Here is an 18,928-nt window from a genome sequence, read left to right as displayed (position 1 = left end):
TAAATATCAAATTAAAAATACACAGCAAACGTTATGCATCACCTTGTTCTAAACAGCCGTTCGAAAATTCCAAAGTTTAACTAAGAAAAATAGAAATGTCAAGAGATAAATGAGTGAAATATTGTAACAGAGACTATATAGTGATTCGTCACAAAGCAATGTTGTTGTTTTTAAACAGTTTCCAAGTGCGACAGTTTATAATGTTACTGAAAACATTAATAATTCATTGGTGAACTTAGCCTGTCGTTGTTTAAATATTTCTAAGATGAAAACGTCGTTTTTGTTACTTCTCTAATCTAGTAATTTTATTTTAAGTTTCGGTGGACTGCTTTATTCACAAGTTACAAATGTGTAAATATAATATATTCAGAATAATTAATAAACAATGAGTGATTTTAACCACATTATCAGATTCACAACTAAAGGTAGTTTATCCACTTTATGTTGCATATTGATGGTAGTTTATCCTCCTTGTGTTGTATTAGTGATGGTAGTTTGTCCTTCTTGTGTTGTATTAGTGATGGTAGTTTATCCACTTTATGTTGCATATTGATGGTAGTTTATCCACTTTATGTTGCATATTGATGGTAGTTTATCCACTTTATGTTGCATATTGATGGTAGTTTATCCACTTTATGTTGCATATTGATGGTAGTTTATCTTCCTTGTCTTGTATTTGTGATGGTAGTTTATCCTCCTTGTGTTGTATTAGTGATGGTAGTTTGTCCTCCTTGTGTTATAATAGTGATGGTACTTTATCCTCCTTGTGTTGTGCCCCTCGGTGTGGATTCCTGTACGTGGTGAGGGGACCTCCCAGGGAAGGTTCTGTTCTTTCAGTTTTCCTCCTCTGGGATCTAAACATCCATCCACGTGTTTGGCGTGAAGGGGAGGAGAGGATCCTGGTGGTTGAGGGGTCCAACCCTAACACACCACTTTGGCCTTGAATTCCTGTAGACGGGCGGCCTTTGGGTGGCCCCCCTTGGGTCAATCGGCTGGTCCATTTGAGCAACAGTCAACCAAGTACCAGTTTTGGAAATTCTCAACGGGTGTTGTGGGCATTGTGTCTGATGCTAGTGTTTGGGTATAGTGCTCACGAAACCCTTGCGTTGCTGCATTGTCCTAAAATAGTGAAAAAAACAGTCAATGGGTAAACGACCTCGTCTTGAAGACTCTGAGCAGCAATCTTCAACATCTGTAACACACGTACCTCATTTTCTTATATTACATTCTCTTTCAGAAAAACCTTTAGGGCAAATGTCCCCCTTTTTTATTCTGGAGGGACTAGAGGGCCTTGCTGGCTCTTCAAAGTCCGTAAAGAAGCTTCGATCTGGAGACATATTGGTTGAAACATCCACAACCCAACACAGTGAACTCCTTGAATTCAAAGGCAATTGGGGATATACCTATTGAGGTTACCCCTCATGCTACCTTAAATTCATCACGAGGAGTTATTGTTGAGAGGATTTGAAGAACGTCCCCGAGTCAGAGATTCTCGCTGGTCTCTCCACTCAAGGAGTTTCTGCAGTGAGGCGCATCGCCATTCGCAAAGATAGAGTTACACTGCCGACAAATATCCTAGTTTTGACATTTACATCACCACGTGCACCTGCCACCATCAAGGCAGGTTATCTAATTTGCAGGGTACGGCCGTGCATTCCAAACCTTCTCTGATGTTTCCAATGTCGGAGGTTCGGCCACTCTAAGACGTCATGTCGTGGTTCCCTGACATGTGCTCGTTGTGGTGGCAAGGACCACGATGCCTATGATTGTGACACACAGACCCACATTGTGTCAACTGCAATGGTTCTCACCCTTCCTACTTTCGTTCTTGCCCAAAATGGTTGGAGGAAAAGGAGGTGCAGCGTTTGAAAACGACCCATAACATTAGTTATCCTGAAGCTCGAAAATTGCTGTACGCCACTCCATCTCGGACATATGCTGCTGCACTTTGTTCCACAACTACAGTGGGAGTACAGACAGATCTCTTCGTGCCTCCAAGAGAATCGTTTTCAAAACAAATGAAAAGCCTTTTGACCTCAATGGTTATAAAGGTCGATGAATCGACTTCCACACCCATCTCTGTTCCTCCCGTACATTCCAACAAACCTCAAGATCCACATCCTTCAGTTTCAAATACAGGCATTTCTTCTGATACATCTTTTTCTCCCGCCCCATGATGCAAAACAATCATTCGTTCGCGTCCTCAGTCAATGGAATCCCCTTCCAATAACAAAGACCTGCCCAATCGACCCAGGGCAGGATCCATGGAGATCGATATACCTCCTCCGACTAAAGACAGTAAGGAAGAAAGACATGGTCGTAAACAGAATGGTTTTCCAGCCACTTCGCCTACCCGTCGTTAAAATTGGCCACATTGATACAATGGAACTGTCGAGGTTTACGTTCTAATCTGGATTATATTAAAACATTGATTGCTTCCTACCATCCTGTATGTCTTTCCTTACAAGAAACATTTCTAAAACCTGCTGATAAAGTCATCATTCAGCAGTTTTCTCTGTACAGAAATGACAGGCTGTGTGATGGACGAGTACGTGGAGCGGTGGCACTCTTGGTTGATCAGCATGTGCCCACCCTGTCTTTGTCACTCAACATACCCTTGTAGGCTGTAGCCATCCGTATTTCCTTGGGTCATACCATCACTGTTTGTTCTCTCTACCTGTCCCCTAGTGAGACATTTGATCAATCAGATCTTGATGCTCTCGTTGAACAGTTGCCGTCTCCATTTCTACTCCTGGGGGACTTTAATGGACATCATCCCCTCTGGGGAAGTGCTGTTATTGATGGGAGGGGTCGCTCTGTAGAGCGTATGCTCTCTGATCACAATCTTTCTCTTTTCAATACTGGTTCTTCTACTTATTTTCACGCACCTAGTCAGTCCTTTACCTCTATTGATCTCTAGGTTTGTTCCCCTTCATTATTCTCCCAGTTTTCATGGAGGGTTGACAATTATCCACTAGGCAGTGATCATTTTCCTATACTTTTGAGAGAGACTGGCTGTGGTCGATGCCACCCTACCTGCGTGCCCCGGTGGAAACTGGATCAGGCAGACTGGTCTACTTTCACTGCTCTTGCAGAGCTTGATCCTGTTATCGTGAATCAGCCATCAATAGACAACTGTGTAGCAGCGGTAACTGACTGTATTTCACATGCAGCTGCTCAGTGTATTCCTAAAACCTCGACACGTTTTCCACGATATCCTCGTCCGTGGTGGAATCCTGCTTGCCACTTGGCACGGAGGGCTCAAAAAAAGGCCTGGGATACTTTCCGTAGATATCCCACACTTTCAAACCACATCGCTTTCCAACGGGCCCGTGCACATGCTAGGTGGGTAAGACGTCAAAGCCAGAAGGAATCTTGGATTAAGTTTACAACTAGCATATCTTCTACCACCAGTTCCAAGGTCATATGGGACAGGATTCGAAAGGTCAGTGGGCACTACAATTCTGTCCCCCTCTCCATCTTACTCTCTGATGGCCAAGAGGTAGCTGATGCCCGGAGCATCGCCGATACTCTAGGTGAAAACTTTTGTCGGGTATCTAGCACTTCTGCTTGTTACTCCACTTTCATGGCCATCAAGACTCGGGCAGAGCGTTCACCTCTTTCCTTTCGAACTGACTGTCTCTTTGACTATAATCGTCCCTTTACACTCAAATCAAACAACCTCCTCTCGCCCACCCAGTATTGGTTCCGACGACAGCACTCTACCACGGACCACCTAATTCGATTTGAAATATCAATCAGAGAAGCCTTTCTCAAACGCCAACATCTTGTATCAATATTCTTTGACATTGAGAAGGCTTATGACACAACGTGGAGGTATGGCATTTTGCGAGACCTCCATATATATGGGTTACGTGACCATTTACCCATGTTTATTAAAAAAAATTTTAATGGACAGGAGATTCCAAGTTCGTGTGGGTTCGACACTTTCCCGTTCTTTTGTATAGGAACTTGGAGTCCCTCAGGGCTGTGTTTTGAGTGTCACACTTTTCAGTATAAAGATAAATGCCATCACTAAACAACTCCCTCTCACTGTTGCGAATAGGCTGCATGTCGACGACTTTCACATCTCATGTCGGTCGTCGAACATGAGATGTATTGAGCGGCAACTACAAACTGCCCTCTATCGTAGACTACGGCAAACGGCTTTAATTTTTCTCTCTCTAAAACCGTTTGCATACACTTTTGCCGCCAACGGGGTATTCACCGGGGTAGTTTATCCTCCTTGTGTTGTATTAGTGATGGTAGTTCATCTTCCTTGCGATGTATTAGTGATGGTAGTTCATCTTCCTTGCGTTGTATTAGTGATGGTAGTTTATCCTCGTTGCGTTGTATTAGTGATGGTAGTTTATCCTCGTTGCGTTGTATTAGTGATGGCAGTTTATCCTCGTTGCGTTGTATTAGTCATGGTAGTTTATCCTCGTTGCGTTGTATTAGTGATGGTAGTTTATCCTCGTTGCGTTGTATTAGTGATGGTAGTTCATCTTCCTTGCGTTGTATTAGTGATGGTAGTTTATCCTCGTTGCGTTGTATCAGTGATGGTAGTTCATCTTCCTTGCGTTGTGTTAGTGATGGTAGTTTGTCCTTCTTGTGTTGTATTAGTGATGGTAGTTTGTCCTTCTTGTGTTGTATTAGTGATGGTAGTTTGTCCTCCTTGTGTTGTAATAGTGATGGTAGTTTGACCTCCTTGTGTTGTAATAGTGATGGTAGTTTGTCCTCCTTGTGTTGTAATAGTGATGGTAGTTTATCCTCATTGTGTTGTAATAGTGATGGTAGTTTGTCCTCCTTGTGTTGTAATAGTGATGGTAGTTTGTCCTTCTTGTGTTGTATTAGTGATGGTAGTTTGTCCTTCTTGTGTTGTATTAGTGATGGTAGTTTGTCCTTCTTGTGTTGTATTAGTGATGGTAGTTTGTCCTCCTTGTGTTGTAATAGTGATGGTAGTTTGACCTTTTTGTGTTGTAATAGTGATGGTAGTTTGTCCTCCTTGTGTTGTAATAGTGATGGTAGTTTATCCTCATTGTGTTGTAATAGTGATGATACTTTGTCCTCCTTGTGTTCTAATAGTGATGGTAGTTTGTCCTCCTTGTGTTCTAATAGTGATGGTAGTTTGTCCTCCTTGTGTTGTAATAGTGATGGTAGTTTGACCTTTTTGTGTTGTAATAGTGATGGTAGTTTGTCCTCCTTGCGTTGTATTAGTGATGGTAGTTCATCTTCCTTGCGTTGTATTAGTGATGGTAGTTTATCCTCGTTGCGTTGTATTAGTGATGGTAGTTTGTCCTTCTTGTGTTGTATTAGTGATGATACTTTGTCCTCCTTGTGTTGTAATAGTGATGGTAGTTTGTCCTTCTTGTGTTGTAATAGTGATGGTAGTTTGTCCTTCTTGTGTTGTATTAGTGATGGTAGTTTGTCCTTCTTGTGTTGTATTAGTGATGGTAGTTTGTCCTTCTTGTGTTGTATTAGTGATGGTAGTTTGTCCTTCTTGTGTTGTAATAGTGATGGTAGTTTGTCCTTCTTGTGATGTATTAGTGATGGTAGTTTGTCCTTCTTGTGATGTATTAGTGATGGTAGTTTGTCCTTCTTGTGTTGTATTAGTGATGGTAGTTTGTCCTTCTTGTGTTGTAATAGTGATGGTAGTTTGTCCTCCTTGTGTTGTAATAGTGATGATACTTTGTCCTCCTTGTGTTGTAATAGTGATGGTAGTTTGTCCTCCTTGTGTTGTAATAGTGATGGTAGTTTGTCCTCCTTGTGTTGTAATAGTGATGGTAGTTTGTCCTTCTTGTGTTGTATTAGTGATGGTAGTTTGTCTTCCTTGTGTTGTAATAGTGATGGTAGTTTGTCCTCCTTGTGTTGTAATAGTGATGGTAGTTTGTCCTCCTTGTGTTGTAATAGTGATGGTAGTTTGTCCTCCTTGTGTTGTAATAGTGATGGTAGTTTGTCCTCCTTGTGTTGTAATAGTGATGGTAGTTTGTCCTTCTTGGGTTGTAATAGTGATGGTAGTTTATCCTCCTTGCGTTGTATTAGTGATGGTAGTTTATCTTCCTTGCGTTGTATTAGTGATGGTAGTTTGTCCTCCTTGTGTGGTAATAGTGATGGTAGTTTGTCCTCCTTGTGTTGTAATAGTGATGGTAGTTTGTCCTCCTTGTGTTGTAATAGTGATAGTAGTTTGTCCTCCTTGTGTTGTAATAGTGATGGTAGTTTGTCCTCGTTGCGTTGTATTAGTGATGGTAGTTCATCTTCCTTGCGTTGTATTAGTGATGGTAGTTTATCCTCGTTGCGTTGTATCAGTGATGGTAGTTCATCTTCCTTGCGTTGTATTAGTGATGGTAGTTTATCCTCCTTGCGTTGTATTAGTGATAGTAGTTTATCTTCCTTGCGTTGTATTAGTGATGGTAGTTTGTCCTCCTTGTGTGGTAATAGTGATGGTAGTTTGTCCTCCTTGTGTTGTAATAGTGATGGTAGTTTGTCCTCCTTGTGTTGTAATAGTGATGATAGTTTGTCCTCCTTGTGTTGTAATAGTGATGGTAGTTTGTCCTCCTTGTGTTGTAATAGTGACGGTAGTTTGTCCTTCTTGGGTTGTAATAGTGATGGTAGTTTATCCTCCTTGCGTTGTATTAGTGATGGTAGTTTATCTTCCTTGCGTTGTATTAGTGATGGTAGTTTGTCCTCCTTGCGTTGTAATAGTGATGGTAGTTTGTCCTCCTTGTGTTGTAATAGTGATGGTAGTTTGTCCTCCTTGTGTTGTAATAGTGATGGTAGTTTGTCCTCCTTGTGTTGTAATAGTGATGGTAGTTTGTCCTCCTTGTGTTGTAATAGTGATGGTAGTTTGTCCTCCTTGTGTTGTAATAGTGATGGTAGTTTGTCCTCCTTGTGTTGTAATAGTGATGGTAGTTTGTCCTCCTTGTGTTGTAATAGTGATGGTAGTTTGTCCTTCTTGTGTTGTAATAGTGATGGTAGTTTATCCTCATTGTGTTGTAATAGTGATGGTAGTTTGTCCTTCTTGTGTTGTATTAGTGATGATACTTTGTGCTCCTTGTGTTGTAATAGTGATGATACTTTGTGCTCCTTGTGTTGTAATAGTGATGGTAGTTTGTCCTCCTTGTGTTGTAATAGTGATGGTAGTTTGTCCTCCTTGTGTTGTAATAGTGATGGTAGTTTGTCCTCCTTGTGTTGTAATAGTGATGGTAGTTTGTCCTTCTTGGGTTGTAATAGTGATGGTAGTTTATCCTCCTTGCGTTGTATTAGTGATGGTAGTTTATCTTCCTTGCGTTGTATTAGTGATGGTAGTTTGTCCTCCTTGCGTTGTAATAATGATGGTAGTTTGTCCTCCTTGTGTTGTAATAGTGATGGTAGTTTGTCCTCCTTGTGTTGTAATAGTGATGGTAGTTTGTCCTCCTTGTGTTGTAATAGTGATGGTAGTTTGTCCTTGTGTTGTAATAGTGATGGTAGTTTATCCTCATTGTGTTGTAATAGTGATGGTAGTTTGTCCTTCTTGTGTTGTATTAGTGATGATACTTTGTGCTCCTTGTGTTGTAATAGTGATGATACTTTGTGCTCCTTCTGTTGTATTAGTGACGGTAGTTTGTCCTTCTTGTGTTGTATTAGTGATGGTAGTTTGTCCTCCTTGTGTTGTAATAGTGATGGTAGTTTGTCCTCCTTGTGTTGTAATAGTGATGGTAGTTTGTCCTTGTGTTGTAATAGTGATGGTAGTTTATCCTCATTGTGTTGTAATAGTGATGGTAGTTTGTCCTTCTTGTGTTGTAATAGTGATGGTAGTTTGTCCTCCTTGTGTTGTAATAGTGATGATAGTTTGTCCTCCTTCTGTTGTATTAGTGACGGTAGTTTGTCCTTCTTGTGTTGTATTAGTGATGGTAGTTTGTCCTCCTTGTGTTGTATTAGTGATGGTAGTTTGTCCTCCTTGTGTTGTAATAGTGGTGGTAGTTTGTCCTCCTTGTGTTGTAATAGTGATGGTAGTTTGTCCTCCTTGTGTTGTAATAGTGATGGTAGTTTGTCCTCCTTGTGTTGTAATAGTGATGGTAGTTTGTCCTCCTTGTGTTGTAATAGTGATGGTAGTTTGTCCTCCTTGTGTTGTAATAGTGATGGTAGTTTGTCCTCCTTGTGTTGTAATAGTGACGGTAGTTTGTCCTCATTGTGTTGTAATAGTGATGGTAGTTTGTCCTCATTGTGTTGTAATAGTGATGGTAGTTTGTCCTCCTTGTGTTGTAATAGTGATGGTAGTTTGTCCTCCTTGTGTTGTAATAGTGATGGTAGTTTCTCCTTTTTGTGTTGTAATAGTGATGGTAGTTTGTCCTTCTTGTGTTGTAATAGTGATGGTAGTTTGTCCTTCTTGTGTTGTAATAGTGATGGTAGTTTGTCCTCCTTGTGTTGTATTAGTGATGGTAGTTTGTCCTCCTTGTGTTGTAATAGTGATGGTAGTTTATCCTCCTTGCGTTGTATTAGTGATAGTAGTTTATCTTCCTTGCGTTGTATTAGTGATGGTAGTTTGTCCTCCTTGTGTTGTAATAGTGATGGTAGTTTGTCCTCCTTGTGTTGTAATAGTGATGGTAGTTTGTCCTCCTTGTGTTGTAATAGTGATGGTAGTTTGTCCTCCTTGTGTTGTAATAGTGATGGTAGTTTGTCCTCCTTGTGTTGTAATAGTGACGGTAGTTTGTCCTTCTTGGGTTGTAATAGTGATGGTAGTTTATCCTCCTTGCGTTGTATTAGTGATGGTAGTTTATCTTCCTTGCGTTGTATTAGTGATGGTAGTTTGTCCTCCTTGCGTTGTAATAGTGATGGTAGTTTGTCCTCCTTGTGTTGTAATAGTGATGGTAGTTTGTCCTCCTTGTGTTGTAATAGTGATGGTAGTTTGTCCTCCTTGTGTTGTAATAGTGATGGTAGTTTGTCCTCCTTGTGTTGTAATAGTGATGGTAGTTTGTCCTCCTTGTGTTGTAATAGTGATGGTAGTTTGTCCTCCTTGTGTTGTAATAGTGATGGTAGTTTGTCCTTCTTGTGTTGTAATAGTGATGGTAGTTTATCCTCATTGTGTTGTAATAGTGATGGTAGTTTGTCCTTCTTGTGTTGTATTAGTGATGATACTTTGTGCTCCTTGTGTTGTAATAGTGATGATACTTTGTGCTCCTTGTGTTGTAATAGTGATGGTAGTTTGTCCTCCTTGTGTTGTAATAGTGATGGTAGTTTGTCCTCCTTGTGTTGTAATAGTGATGGTAGTTTGTCCTCCTTGTGTTGTAATAGTGATGGTAGTTTGTCCTTCTTGGGTTGTAATAGTGATGGTAGTTTATCCTCCTTGCGTTGTATTAGTGATGGTAGTTTATCTTCCTTGCGTTGTATTAGTGATGGTAGTTTGTCCTCCTTGCGTTGTAATAATGATGGTAGTTTGTCCTCCTTGTGTTGTAATAGTGATGGTAGTTTGTCCTCCTTGTGTTGTAATAGTGATGGTAGTTTGTCCTTGTGTTGTAATAGTGATGGTAGTTTATCCTCATTGTGTTGTAATAGTGATGGTAGTTTGTCCTTCTTGTGTTGTATTAGTGATGATACTTTGTGCTCCTTGTGTTGTAATAGTGATGATACTTTGTGCTCCTTGTGTTGTAATAGTGATGATACTTTGTGCTCCTTCTGTTGTATTAGTGACGGTAGTTTGTCCTTCTTGTGTTGTATTAGTGACGGTAGTTTGTCCTCCTTGTGTTGTAATAGTGATGGTAGTTTGTCCTCCTTGTGTTGTAATAGTGATGGTAGTTTGTCCTTGTGTTGTAATAGTGATGGTAGTTTATCCTCATTGTGTTGTAATAGTGATGGTAGTTTGTCCTTCTTGTGTTGTATTAGTGATGATACTTTGTGCTCCTTGTGTTGTAATAGTGATGATACTTTGTGCTCCTTCTGTTGTATTAGTGACGGTAGTTTGTCCTTCTTGTGTTGTATTAGTGGTGGTAGTTTGTCCTCCTTGTGTTGTATTAGTGGTGGTAGTTTGTCCTCCTTGTGTTCTAATAGTGGTGGTAGTTTGTCCTCCTTGTGTTGTAATAGTGGTGGTAGTTTGTCCTCCTTGTGTTGTAATAGTGATGGTAGTTTGTCCTCCTTGTGTTGTAATAGTGATGGTAGTTTGTCCTCCTTGTGTTGTAATAGTGATGGTAGTTTGTCCTCCTTGTGTTGTAATAGTGATGGTAGTTTGTCCTCCTTGTGTTGTAATAGTGACGGTAGTTTGTCCTCCTTGTGTTGTAATAGTGACGGTAGTTTGTCCTCATTGTGTTGTAATAGTGATGGTAGTTTGTCCTCATTGTGTTGTAATAGTGATGGTAGTTTGTCCTCCTTGTGTTGTAATAGTGATGGTAGTTTGTCCTCCTTGTGTTGTAATAGTGATGGTAGTTTCTCCTTTTTGTGTTGTAATAGTGATGGTAGTTTGTCCTTCTTGTGTTGTAATAGTGATGGTAGTTTGTCCTTCTTGTGTTGTAATAGTGATGGTAGTTTGTCCTTCTTGTGTTGTAATAGTGATGGTAGTTTGTCCTCCTTGTGTTGTATTAGTGATGGTAGTTTGTCCTCCTTGTGTTGTAATAGTGATGGTAGTTTGTCCTCCTTGTGTTGTAATAGTGATGGTAGTTTGTCCTTCTTGTGTTGTATTAGTGATGGTAGTTTGTCCTCCTTGTGTTGTAATAGTGATGGTAGTTTGTCCTCCTTGTGTTGTAATAGTGATGGTTGTTTGTCCTTCTTGTGTTGTAATAGTGATGGTAGTTTGTCCTTCTTGTGTTGTATTTGTGACGGTAAGGATTTCTCCTCATGTACTCTTGTGTGTTCATACATGTATGATTACGTATTACATACGTAATAAATACATGTATGGTATAATTGCCTTCGTCACTCAGATTCGTTCTTTCATTGGAATTGTTTTTAATAATTAATGTTTCATCTTAAAGAAACAGTAGAGCCTTTTAACTTGTACAAAAACAGTGCTAGATTAGGATAGTATATTATAAAGCAAATAGTGTTCCAAGTTGTAACACTTGGAAGTTGTTGTGCAAGTGGAAATCTAATGTAAATGAAACAGGTGTGAATTTATATTTAAAACCCATAGTTTTCGATAATTTATTTTAGTATTTAAAGATAACTTCTGACTATTTATAACAACATCCATTCATTAATTAAAGGCTAGATTCCTTCTTTAAAAGCCTTGTAATAATTCACTCAAGAAATACCATTTCGTACAAACACTTTAAAAGTTATTCATTGTTTTGAGTACAATTAATGTTCGTGATTGCTATTTCACAAGTTATTTACGACTTTTATCATTTCTGTTCTTGTTGAATCTAAGGATTTAATAGTAAGTCATTTATCAGTTTCGAACACCCAACACCAATAGACTCGGTTGTTACCTTTATTTCTAGAACAAATCTGAAACAAACACCAGAGAAATGCTTCTACGTAAATCTATTTTGAAAAGCTAAAAAATTCTATTCTTTTTTTTTCTGTTTGGCAGATCAACGTACTTGCTGTTTAATCGTTTTTTTATTATTATTTTAAACAAGACGTAAGAAAATATCTCTTTCATTTCGTGTAGCACGTGATTTATTCCATAGAGGTCCACGAAGTTTGACGACATTAGTTACGTCATACACTCCAGGAGGTCTCGTGCTCCGAAATAAGCAGCGCTCTTCGTCCTCTCTTGTCACTCATGTAAGTAATGATGACCCGAGAACGACCCTTGTCGTTGTGGCGAAGAAGAACTATTACGGGAGAGCCCTTCACCATGCAGAAACAAACGTGCACGTGCGGTATAATATAAACTGATACTTAAAATGATTTACCACTGTAGACATTCCCTGTTGGATCGAACTCGTAATTTTTATCGACACAACTGAAAGAAGTATCCGATCTACCTTCGTGAATACGAATATAAACAGTGAACTTATAAAAACAACAAAACTGCATGTATTCATATTAATAAGTAAAACAAAATCTGTCACATGTTGTCACATGACCTCAATCAAGAATAACTTAGAAGCACGAACGGGCTGAACGTACTCAACACTACAGTAAAAGACAACAATGACGATAATTGGGTAGCATGTTTAATAGTGCGTTACCAAACTGGTTTAAGTTCCTTTATACAATATTCTTTGAAAGACAAACGAGTTACTTAAAATAGAGATAAATTATGGAAATTTTCTCAGTATTTACTAACGATCTCAGTTTCTGTGTAAGGTGTATCAGTTAATATTGGTTGTTTCTAGAAGACAATTATTACCTTATTTTACCTTCATTACGGGCTCTCAAGTTGTAATTTGTAATTTATTTTTAATTAGGGTTACGTATTAAGGTTAGCGTGCTCAATTGAGAATATTTAAAAAAACAACAACTCATGGTTTGGAACTCCGTCTGCGTTATAAGAATGACTGTTCTCTCTGACAAGGGTTCCCTGCCAGTTGACAGAAGATGGTGTTCACTTATTACTTTTCACATAGGTTTAACGCTTCAAAATTACTTAGGGCCGTCGGAGATCTCGAGTATTTTTGCGCGAATTTTGACACACACACAAATTTCAACGTCAGTTTCACTATATAAAATAGTATGCTGTTATAGGTTCGAAGAACACACGGTGCTTTATTAAGTTTCGTTCAATGCAGGTTTGCCCTGTATCAACTGTAAAAAATGGTTTATCCTCTGTTTGTGGATATGTACCCAGGTTTCTTAATAAATACAGTAGACTCGATGTGTAGATAAGTATCCAGCTTAATCAATAATACAGTAGACTGGATGTGTGAATATGTATCTAGGTTAATCAGTAACACAGTAGACTGGATGTGTAGATATGTATCCAGCTTGATCAATAACACAGTAGACTGGATGTGTGAATATGTATCCAGGTTAATCAGTAACACAGAAGACTGGATGTGCGGATATGTATTCAGCTTAATCAGTAACACAGTAGAACTGGATGTGCAGATATGTATTCAGATTAATCAGTAACACAGTAGACTGGATGTGTGAATATGTATCCAGGTTAATCAATAATACAGTAAACTGGATGTGCAGATATGTATCCAGCTTACTCAGTAACACAGTAGAACTGGATGTGCGGATATATATTCAGCTTAATCAGTAACACAGTAGACTGGATGTGTGAATATGTATCCAAGTTAATCAGTAACACAGTAGACTGGGTGTGTGAATATGTATCCAGCTTACTCAGTAACACAGTAGAACTGGATGTGTAGATATGTATTCAGCTTAATCAGTAACACAGTAGACTGGATGTGTGAATATGTATCCAGGTTAATCAATAATACAGTAAACTGGATGTGCAGATATGTATCCAGCTTACTCAGTAACACAGTAGAACTGGATGTGCGGATATATATTCAGCTTAATCAGTAACACAGTAGACTGGATGTGTGAATATGTATCCAAGTTAATCAGTAACACAGTAGACTGGGTGTGTGAATATGTATCCAGCTTACTCAGTAACACAGTAGAACTGGATGTGTAGATATGTATTCAGCTTAATCAGTAACACAGTAGACTGGATGTGTGAATATGTATCCAGGTTAATCAATAATACAGTAAACTGGATGTGCAGATATGTATCCAGCTTACTCAGTAACACAGTAGAACTGGATGTGTGAATATGTATCCAGGTTAATCAATAATACAGTAAACTGGATGTGCAGATATGTATCCAGCTTACTCAGTAACACAGTAGAACTGGATGTGCGAATATGTATCCAGCTTACTCAGTAACACAGTAGAACTGGATGTGTAGATATGTATTCAGCTTAATCAGTAACACAGTAGACTGGATGTGTGAATATGTATCCAGGTTAATCAATAATACAGTAAACTGGATGTGCAGATATGTATCCAGCTTACTCAGTAACACAGTAGAACTGGATGTGTGAATATGTATCCAGGTTAATCAATAATACAGTAAACTGGATGTGCAGATATGTATCCAGCTTACTCAGTAACACAGTAGAACTGGATGTGTGAATATGTATCCAGCTTACTCAGTAACACAGTAGAACTGGATGTGTAGATATGTATTCAGCTTAATCAGTAACACAGTAGACTGGATGTGTGAATATGTATCCAGGTTAATCAATAATACAGTAAACTGGATGTGCAGATATGTATCCAGCTTACTCAGTAACACAGTAGACTGGATGTGTGAATATGTATCCAGCTTACTCAGTAACACAGTAGAACTGGATGTGTAGATATGTATCCAGCTTACTCAGTAACACAGTAGAACTGGATGTGTGGATGTGATAGGCATATAGTAAAGTTCTGAATTTAATAGCTAGCAAGGCCCACGCTGAGCAGTGCTATACAATAGAATATTCTCTACAGATCATTATAATAGTAACAGTCAACTCATTACTATGGATGGTGAGTGGTAGTGTGTAGAGGACTGGTTACCTTTCAGTGGGGGACTGAAAAGTCTGAATGATTGTATCGCTAGAATTAAGTTTTCGATATCCCTGGAGGACAGAGCACAGTGAGCTTATTCTGTAGCTGTGCATACAAAACGAATATAAAAGGCTAACACTACAGTGTTAATACATGCGTTGGATAAGTATTTCAGAGAGATAAATATTTTAAACACCACTTAGGGTGTTTACTCTTTGTGAGGAAGGAAAGATTTCTTTAAGAATCTCTTCCTGGAATGAGACATTTTGAAATAAATAATTTTGGTTGTACTTTATGGGACTAAAATATATTGATGTGTAATATTTATTATTATGGTTTTCTCTTTTCTTTCAGGCCGAGAACTTGTTGTTGGATGATAATTTGAACATCAAAATTGCAGGTACTTCATAAGTATTAATATTTCTTTTTAATAATTTTGTTACAATTGAGACGACAAAATTCATAGAATTATAGCACAGTTTCGTATGTCTCTGTCAGCAAGTCATTTTAATGTATTGATTAGTAGAGACTGATTAGTATTTAACGTATTTTAGCCAATCGGCTTGATTACTCCATGTCTCACGTGCGATATGTTTCATTGTGCTGTCTTAAGCATAATCATTTTAATTACCCTATTTCTGACTTTCAACCAAGTTTATCTCGTGTATTTTTTACATTTGGTTTATTTGTATCAGAACAGCTGGTATGGGTATTAACACTTTTATTGATAAAGAGAGAACAATGTTTTGACCTTCCTAGGTCATCGTCATCTTACTTTATTTATTATTTGCTTTATGTATAATATTTTTTTGTCAAACGAAACTTTCATCATCTGAAGACTTAGAAAATCTATCTGATTACATTGGGTTATATATTGATAATCCTATCTAAATATATCAGGTTACCTATTGATTTTCAATTATTTCGTAATTTTTTTTAACCTCGCTCAAAAAAAAATCTAACAGAAGTGAATTTAAAATTGATAAGAAGTTTTAATGTTTATTTATATGTTTTATATAGTTGAAACTTGTATCAATAAATTTTATGACTTGTGCTAACTAATTGTTTCCATTTTTCAGACTTTGGGTTCAGCAATTTTTATTCAGTCTCTGACAAACTGACCACGTGGTGTGGAAGTCCACCTTATGCAGCTCCAGAGGTTTTCGAAGGAAAAAAATATGTTGGTCCGGAAATTGATATCTGGGTAAGTGTTGAACTTTGAACCAAAGTTTACCTTCCATGTTTATTGTGGGTAAGTACTGGAACTTTGAACCGAAGTTTACCTTCCATGTTTATTGTGGGTAGGTGTTGAACTTTGAACCAAAGTTTACCTTCCATGTTTATTGTGGGTAGGTGTTGAACTTTGAACCGAAGTTTACCTTCCATGTTTATTGTGGGTAGGTGTTGAACTTTGAACCAAAGTTTACCTTCCATGTTTATTGGGTAGGTGTTGAACTTTGAACCAAAGTTTACCTTCCATGTTTATTGTGGGTAGGTGTTGAACTTTGAACCGAAGTTTACCTTCCATGTTTATTGTGGGTAGGTGTTGAACTTTGAACCAAAGTTTACCTTCCATGTTTATTGTGGGTAGGTGTTGAACTTTGAACCGAAGTTTACCTTCCATGTTTATTGTGGGTAGGTGTTGAACTTTGAACCAAAGTTTACCTTCCATGTTTATTGTGGGTAGGTGTTGAACTTTGAACCGAAGTTTACCTTTCATGTTTATTGTGGGTAGGTGTTGAACTTTGAACCGAAGTTTACCTTCCATGTTTATTGCATGTAAGTACTGGAAATTTATCATATATTTTCAATGTTTTGCCATTTGAACAATATAACAATATAACTGCTGAAAGTAATTTAAGAATTAATAGAAATAATGAATCAGATGCTATTTAAGGTTTCAAAGGAAGTTATCGTTCATGGTATTTGTCTGTAGCTTTGTATGCCGAGTAAGCGTTTAAGTATAATATATGAACAAACTTTAAATATAGTTATTACAATAGTGCTCTATGACTTTCATTATACATTCAACAAAAACGAAATGTGCCTTAGGTTTCAGTTTTGTTTTTTTCATCGTGAAACGTATGCTCATGATTATTATAACCGCATTGCTGATATTTAAAGTAAAATAGCGTTGGAACAGTTTGTGTTTATATATAGAAACGTAACGCAGTTAATCAATTTCCTTAGACCGTAGTTTTAGTTCTCTACTCGTATATCATGAACTGGCAAGGTGAATATGTACATGACGTCAACAGATGGCGTGACTACGACTGGTACAGGATTCCTTTCAAAGGCTGTAACACGTATATTTCGCAAAATATACTTAAAATGTTATGTTCACACAGTATACAAAACTATATTTTCTCCAAGTGATAGGATAGACGTTTATTATTGTGATTTCCAAATTATTTTGTAGTTGGTTGGTGGAATTACATCACAATAAATTATAAACACTTGTTAAGCTAGAACGTCATCTTGCACAAGTTTAACAAATCAAATGTCTATCATACAAAATTAATTAGATGTTTGCTTTTGTTGTTGTTCTAATACAAATCATTGCTTTACCTGCTGCTCAAAATAAATTGTAATTTTTTTTAACATTTATAAGTTATGTTTTTATCCTGGTAACGTTATCCAACTATCAACATGTTATATACTGTAATAAAACTAGTTACTGGTCATCTCACTGTCAGCTTGTTGTATACTGGAATAATACCAGATATTGGTTACCTTATTATCAACTTGTTATACACTGTAATAAGGCCCTATACTGGTTATCTTACTATCAACTTGTTATATACCTTAATAAGACTAGATACAAGTTATCGTACTATCAACTTGATACATACTATAATAACACTAGATACCCTTTATCTTATTATCAACTTGTGATATATTAGAATGACACAAGATAGTTGTTATCTCACCATTACCATGATGTATTTTAGAATAAGACAATCTAGTCATTATCTTAAGACCAACATTCTACATTTAGATACTCTGGAAAAAGCTCACCATACTAAAACAAAAATGATTTAACATAAAAATTGTTCAATGAAAACAATTAGTTTTGTTTATCGTAGTTGTTCATTGTACAGAAACTAGAAGTTTGACTGAACTTTCACTGATGTTATATTTTGATGAATAATATAAGATAGAAATATTTAACGCCAAGTGAATTCTGATACCTTTTCAAAGATTTTCTGTGTTAAAAAGCATGTAGATATATTACAATAACACTTTCTCTCTGGAGCTTTGGAAACTAGAAATTTACCTGTTCAAAAGTCATACATAAAAATTGGAGAGGCGAAAAAGACAGCATTTCGAAATTGTTTCGTGTAATCGTCTTGGATTTCTCTTTTACACTTTCAATTTGTTTAATTCAAAGCAACTTGGTGTAGCATACATGAAACAATAATAAACAACGGAAATTCATAAAGAGTGAGAAATGTTTTCAAATTAAGTTCATTGCACAGAACTTTTAGACGGATTAATAATGGTTATCAATAGGTTATAACACAATAAAACTAAAAACACTTTGTGGTTTTTGTCACATTAACAGCGGTTTATTCGTTATTCTTACATAAAAATTCGAATAGTCTTATTCCTTGTATTACTAAGACATCCTATAAGCCAGGAAGTATTCCAGTTTAGTACAGAGGGCGCTACCTAAAACTGCTATAAACACGATGTTTGATTACTCAGTATTAATGTCGAGAATTATGTATTTTTCCAGAGTCTTGGCGTGGTTCTTTATGTCCTTGTTTGTGGATCTCTTCCGTTTGATGGCACCAATCTGCAGGTGCTCCGTGATAGAGTTCTGTCTGGCCGGTTTCGTATTCCATACTTTATGTCTTCAGGTAAGCTGGTGTGGTTTCACTGTTGCTGTAGATATTCAAGTTTTAGATATGAGTTTCTTCTATTGGATTAACTTAAATATGTGTTTATTGTGTAGTCCACACCTATATATTTAGCTCAGTTTTGATTCATTTTTGTTTTATGTCGGATTCCTGGCCCGGCATGGCCAAGAGTGTTAAGGCGTTCGACTCGTAATCCGAGGGTCGCGGGTTCAAATCCCGTTCGCACCAAACATGCTCACTCTCCCAGCCGTGGGGGAGTTATAATGTGACGGTCAATCTCAATATTCGTTGGTAAAGGTATACAACACCAAGAGTTGGCGGTGGGTGGTGATGACTAGCTGCCTTCCCTCTAGTCTTATACTGCAAAATTAGGGACGGCTAGCGCAGATAGCCCTCGAGTAGCTTTGCGAGAAATTCATAAACAAACAAACAATTGGAATTCCTCGAACTCTAGTGGGATATACTGTCACTCCTGTAACGCGTACATAGTCTTAACTTTTTGGGGGCAGCGGAATGTGAACCATAGAACCTCAAATCTGAACTCAGAGACGTTATTCTGTGACCGTGCTCGTTAATAACTATTATCTGAGAATGACGGCTGTAAGTGTTAATAGATTAGAATCACTGTAAATGAA

The 18,928-nt window shown here is 37.7% G+C and overlaps 1 protein-coding gene across 1 annotated transcript in view; it reads left to right on the top strand.

Moving 5' to 3' along the window:
* Positions 1 to 18,928, top strand: part of LOC143231637 (uncharacterized) — a 36,708-nt gene that overhangs the window by 8,961 nt on the left and 8,819 nt on the right. Inside the window, exons 3-5 of the mRNA XM_076466174.1 lie at positions 14,785 to 14,830; positions 15,510 to 15,634; positions 18,170 to 18,293. Coding sequence (XP_076322289.1) covers positions 14,785 to 14,830; positions 15,510 to 15,634; positions 18,170 to 18,293 — 295 coding nt within the window. The remainder of the gene's footprint in view (positions 1 to 14,784; positions 14,831 to 15,509; positions 15,635 to 18,169; positions 18,294 to 18,928) is intronic.

Source organism: Tachypleus tridentatus, chromosome 11 (assembly GCF_004210375.1).
Source record: "Tachypleus tridentatus isolate NWPU-2018 chromosome 11, ASM421037v1, whole genome shotgun sequence".
Classification (NCBI taxonomy): domain Eukaryota; kingdom Metazoa; phylum Arthropoda; class Merostomata; order Xiphosura; family Limulidae; genus Tachypleus; species Tachypleus tridentatus.
Note: the sequence above shows the minus strand (reverse complement) of the source record. Positions and strands in the feature narration are given on the sequence as shown.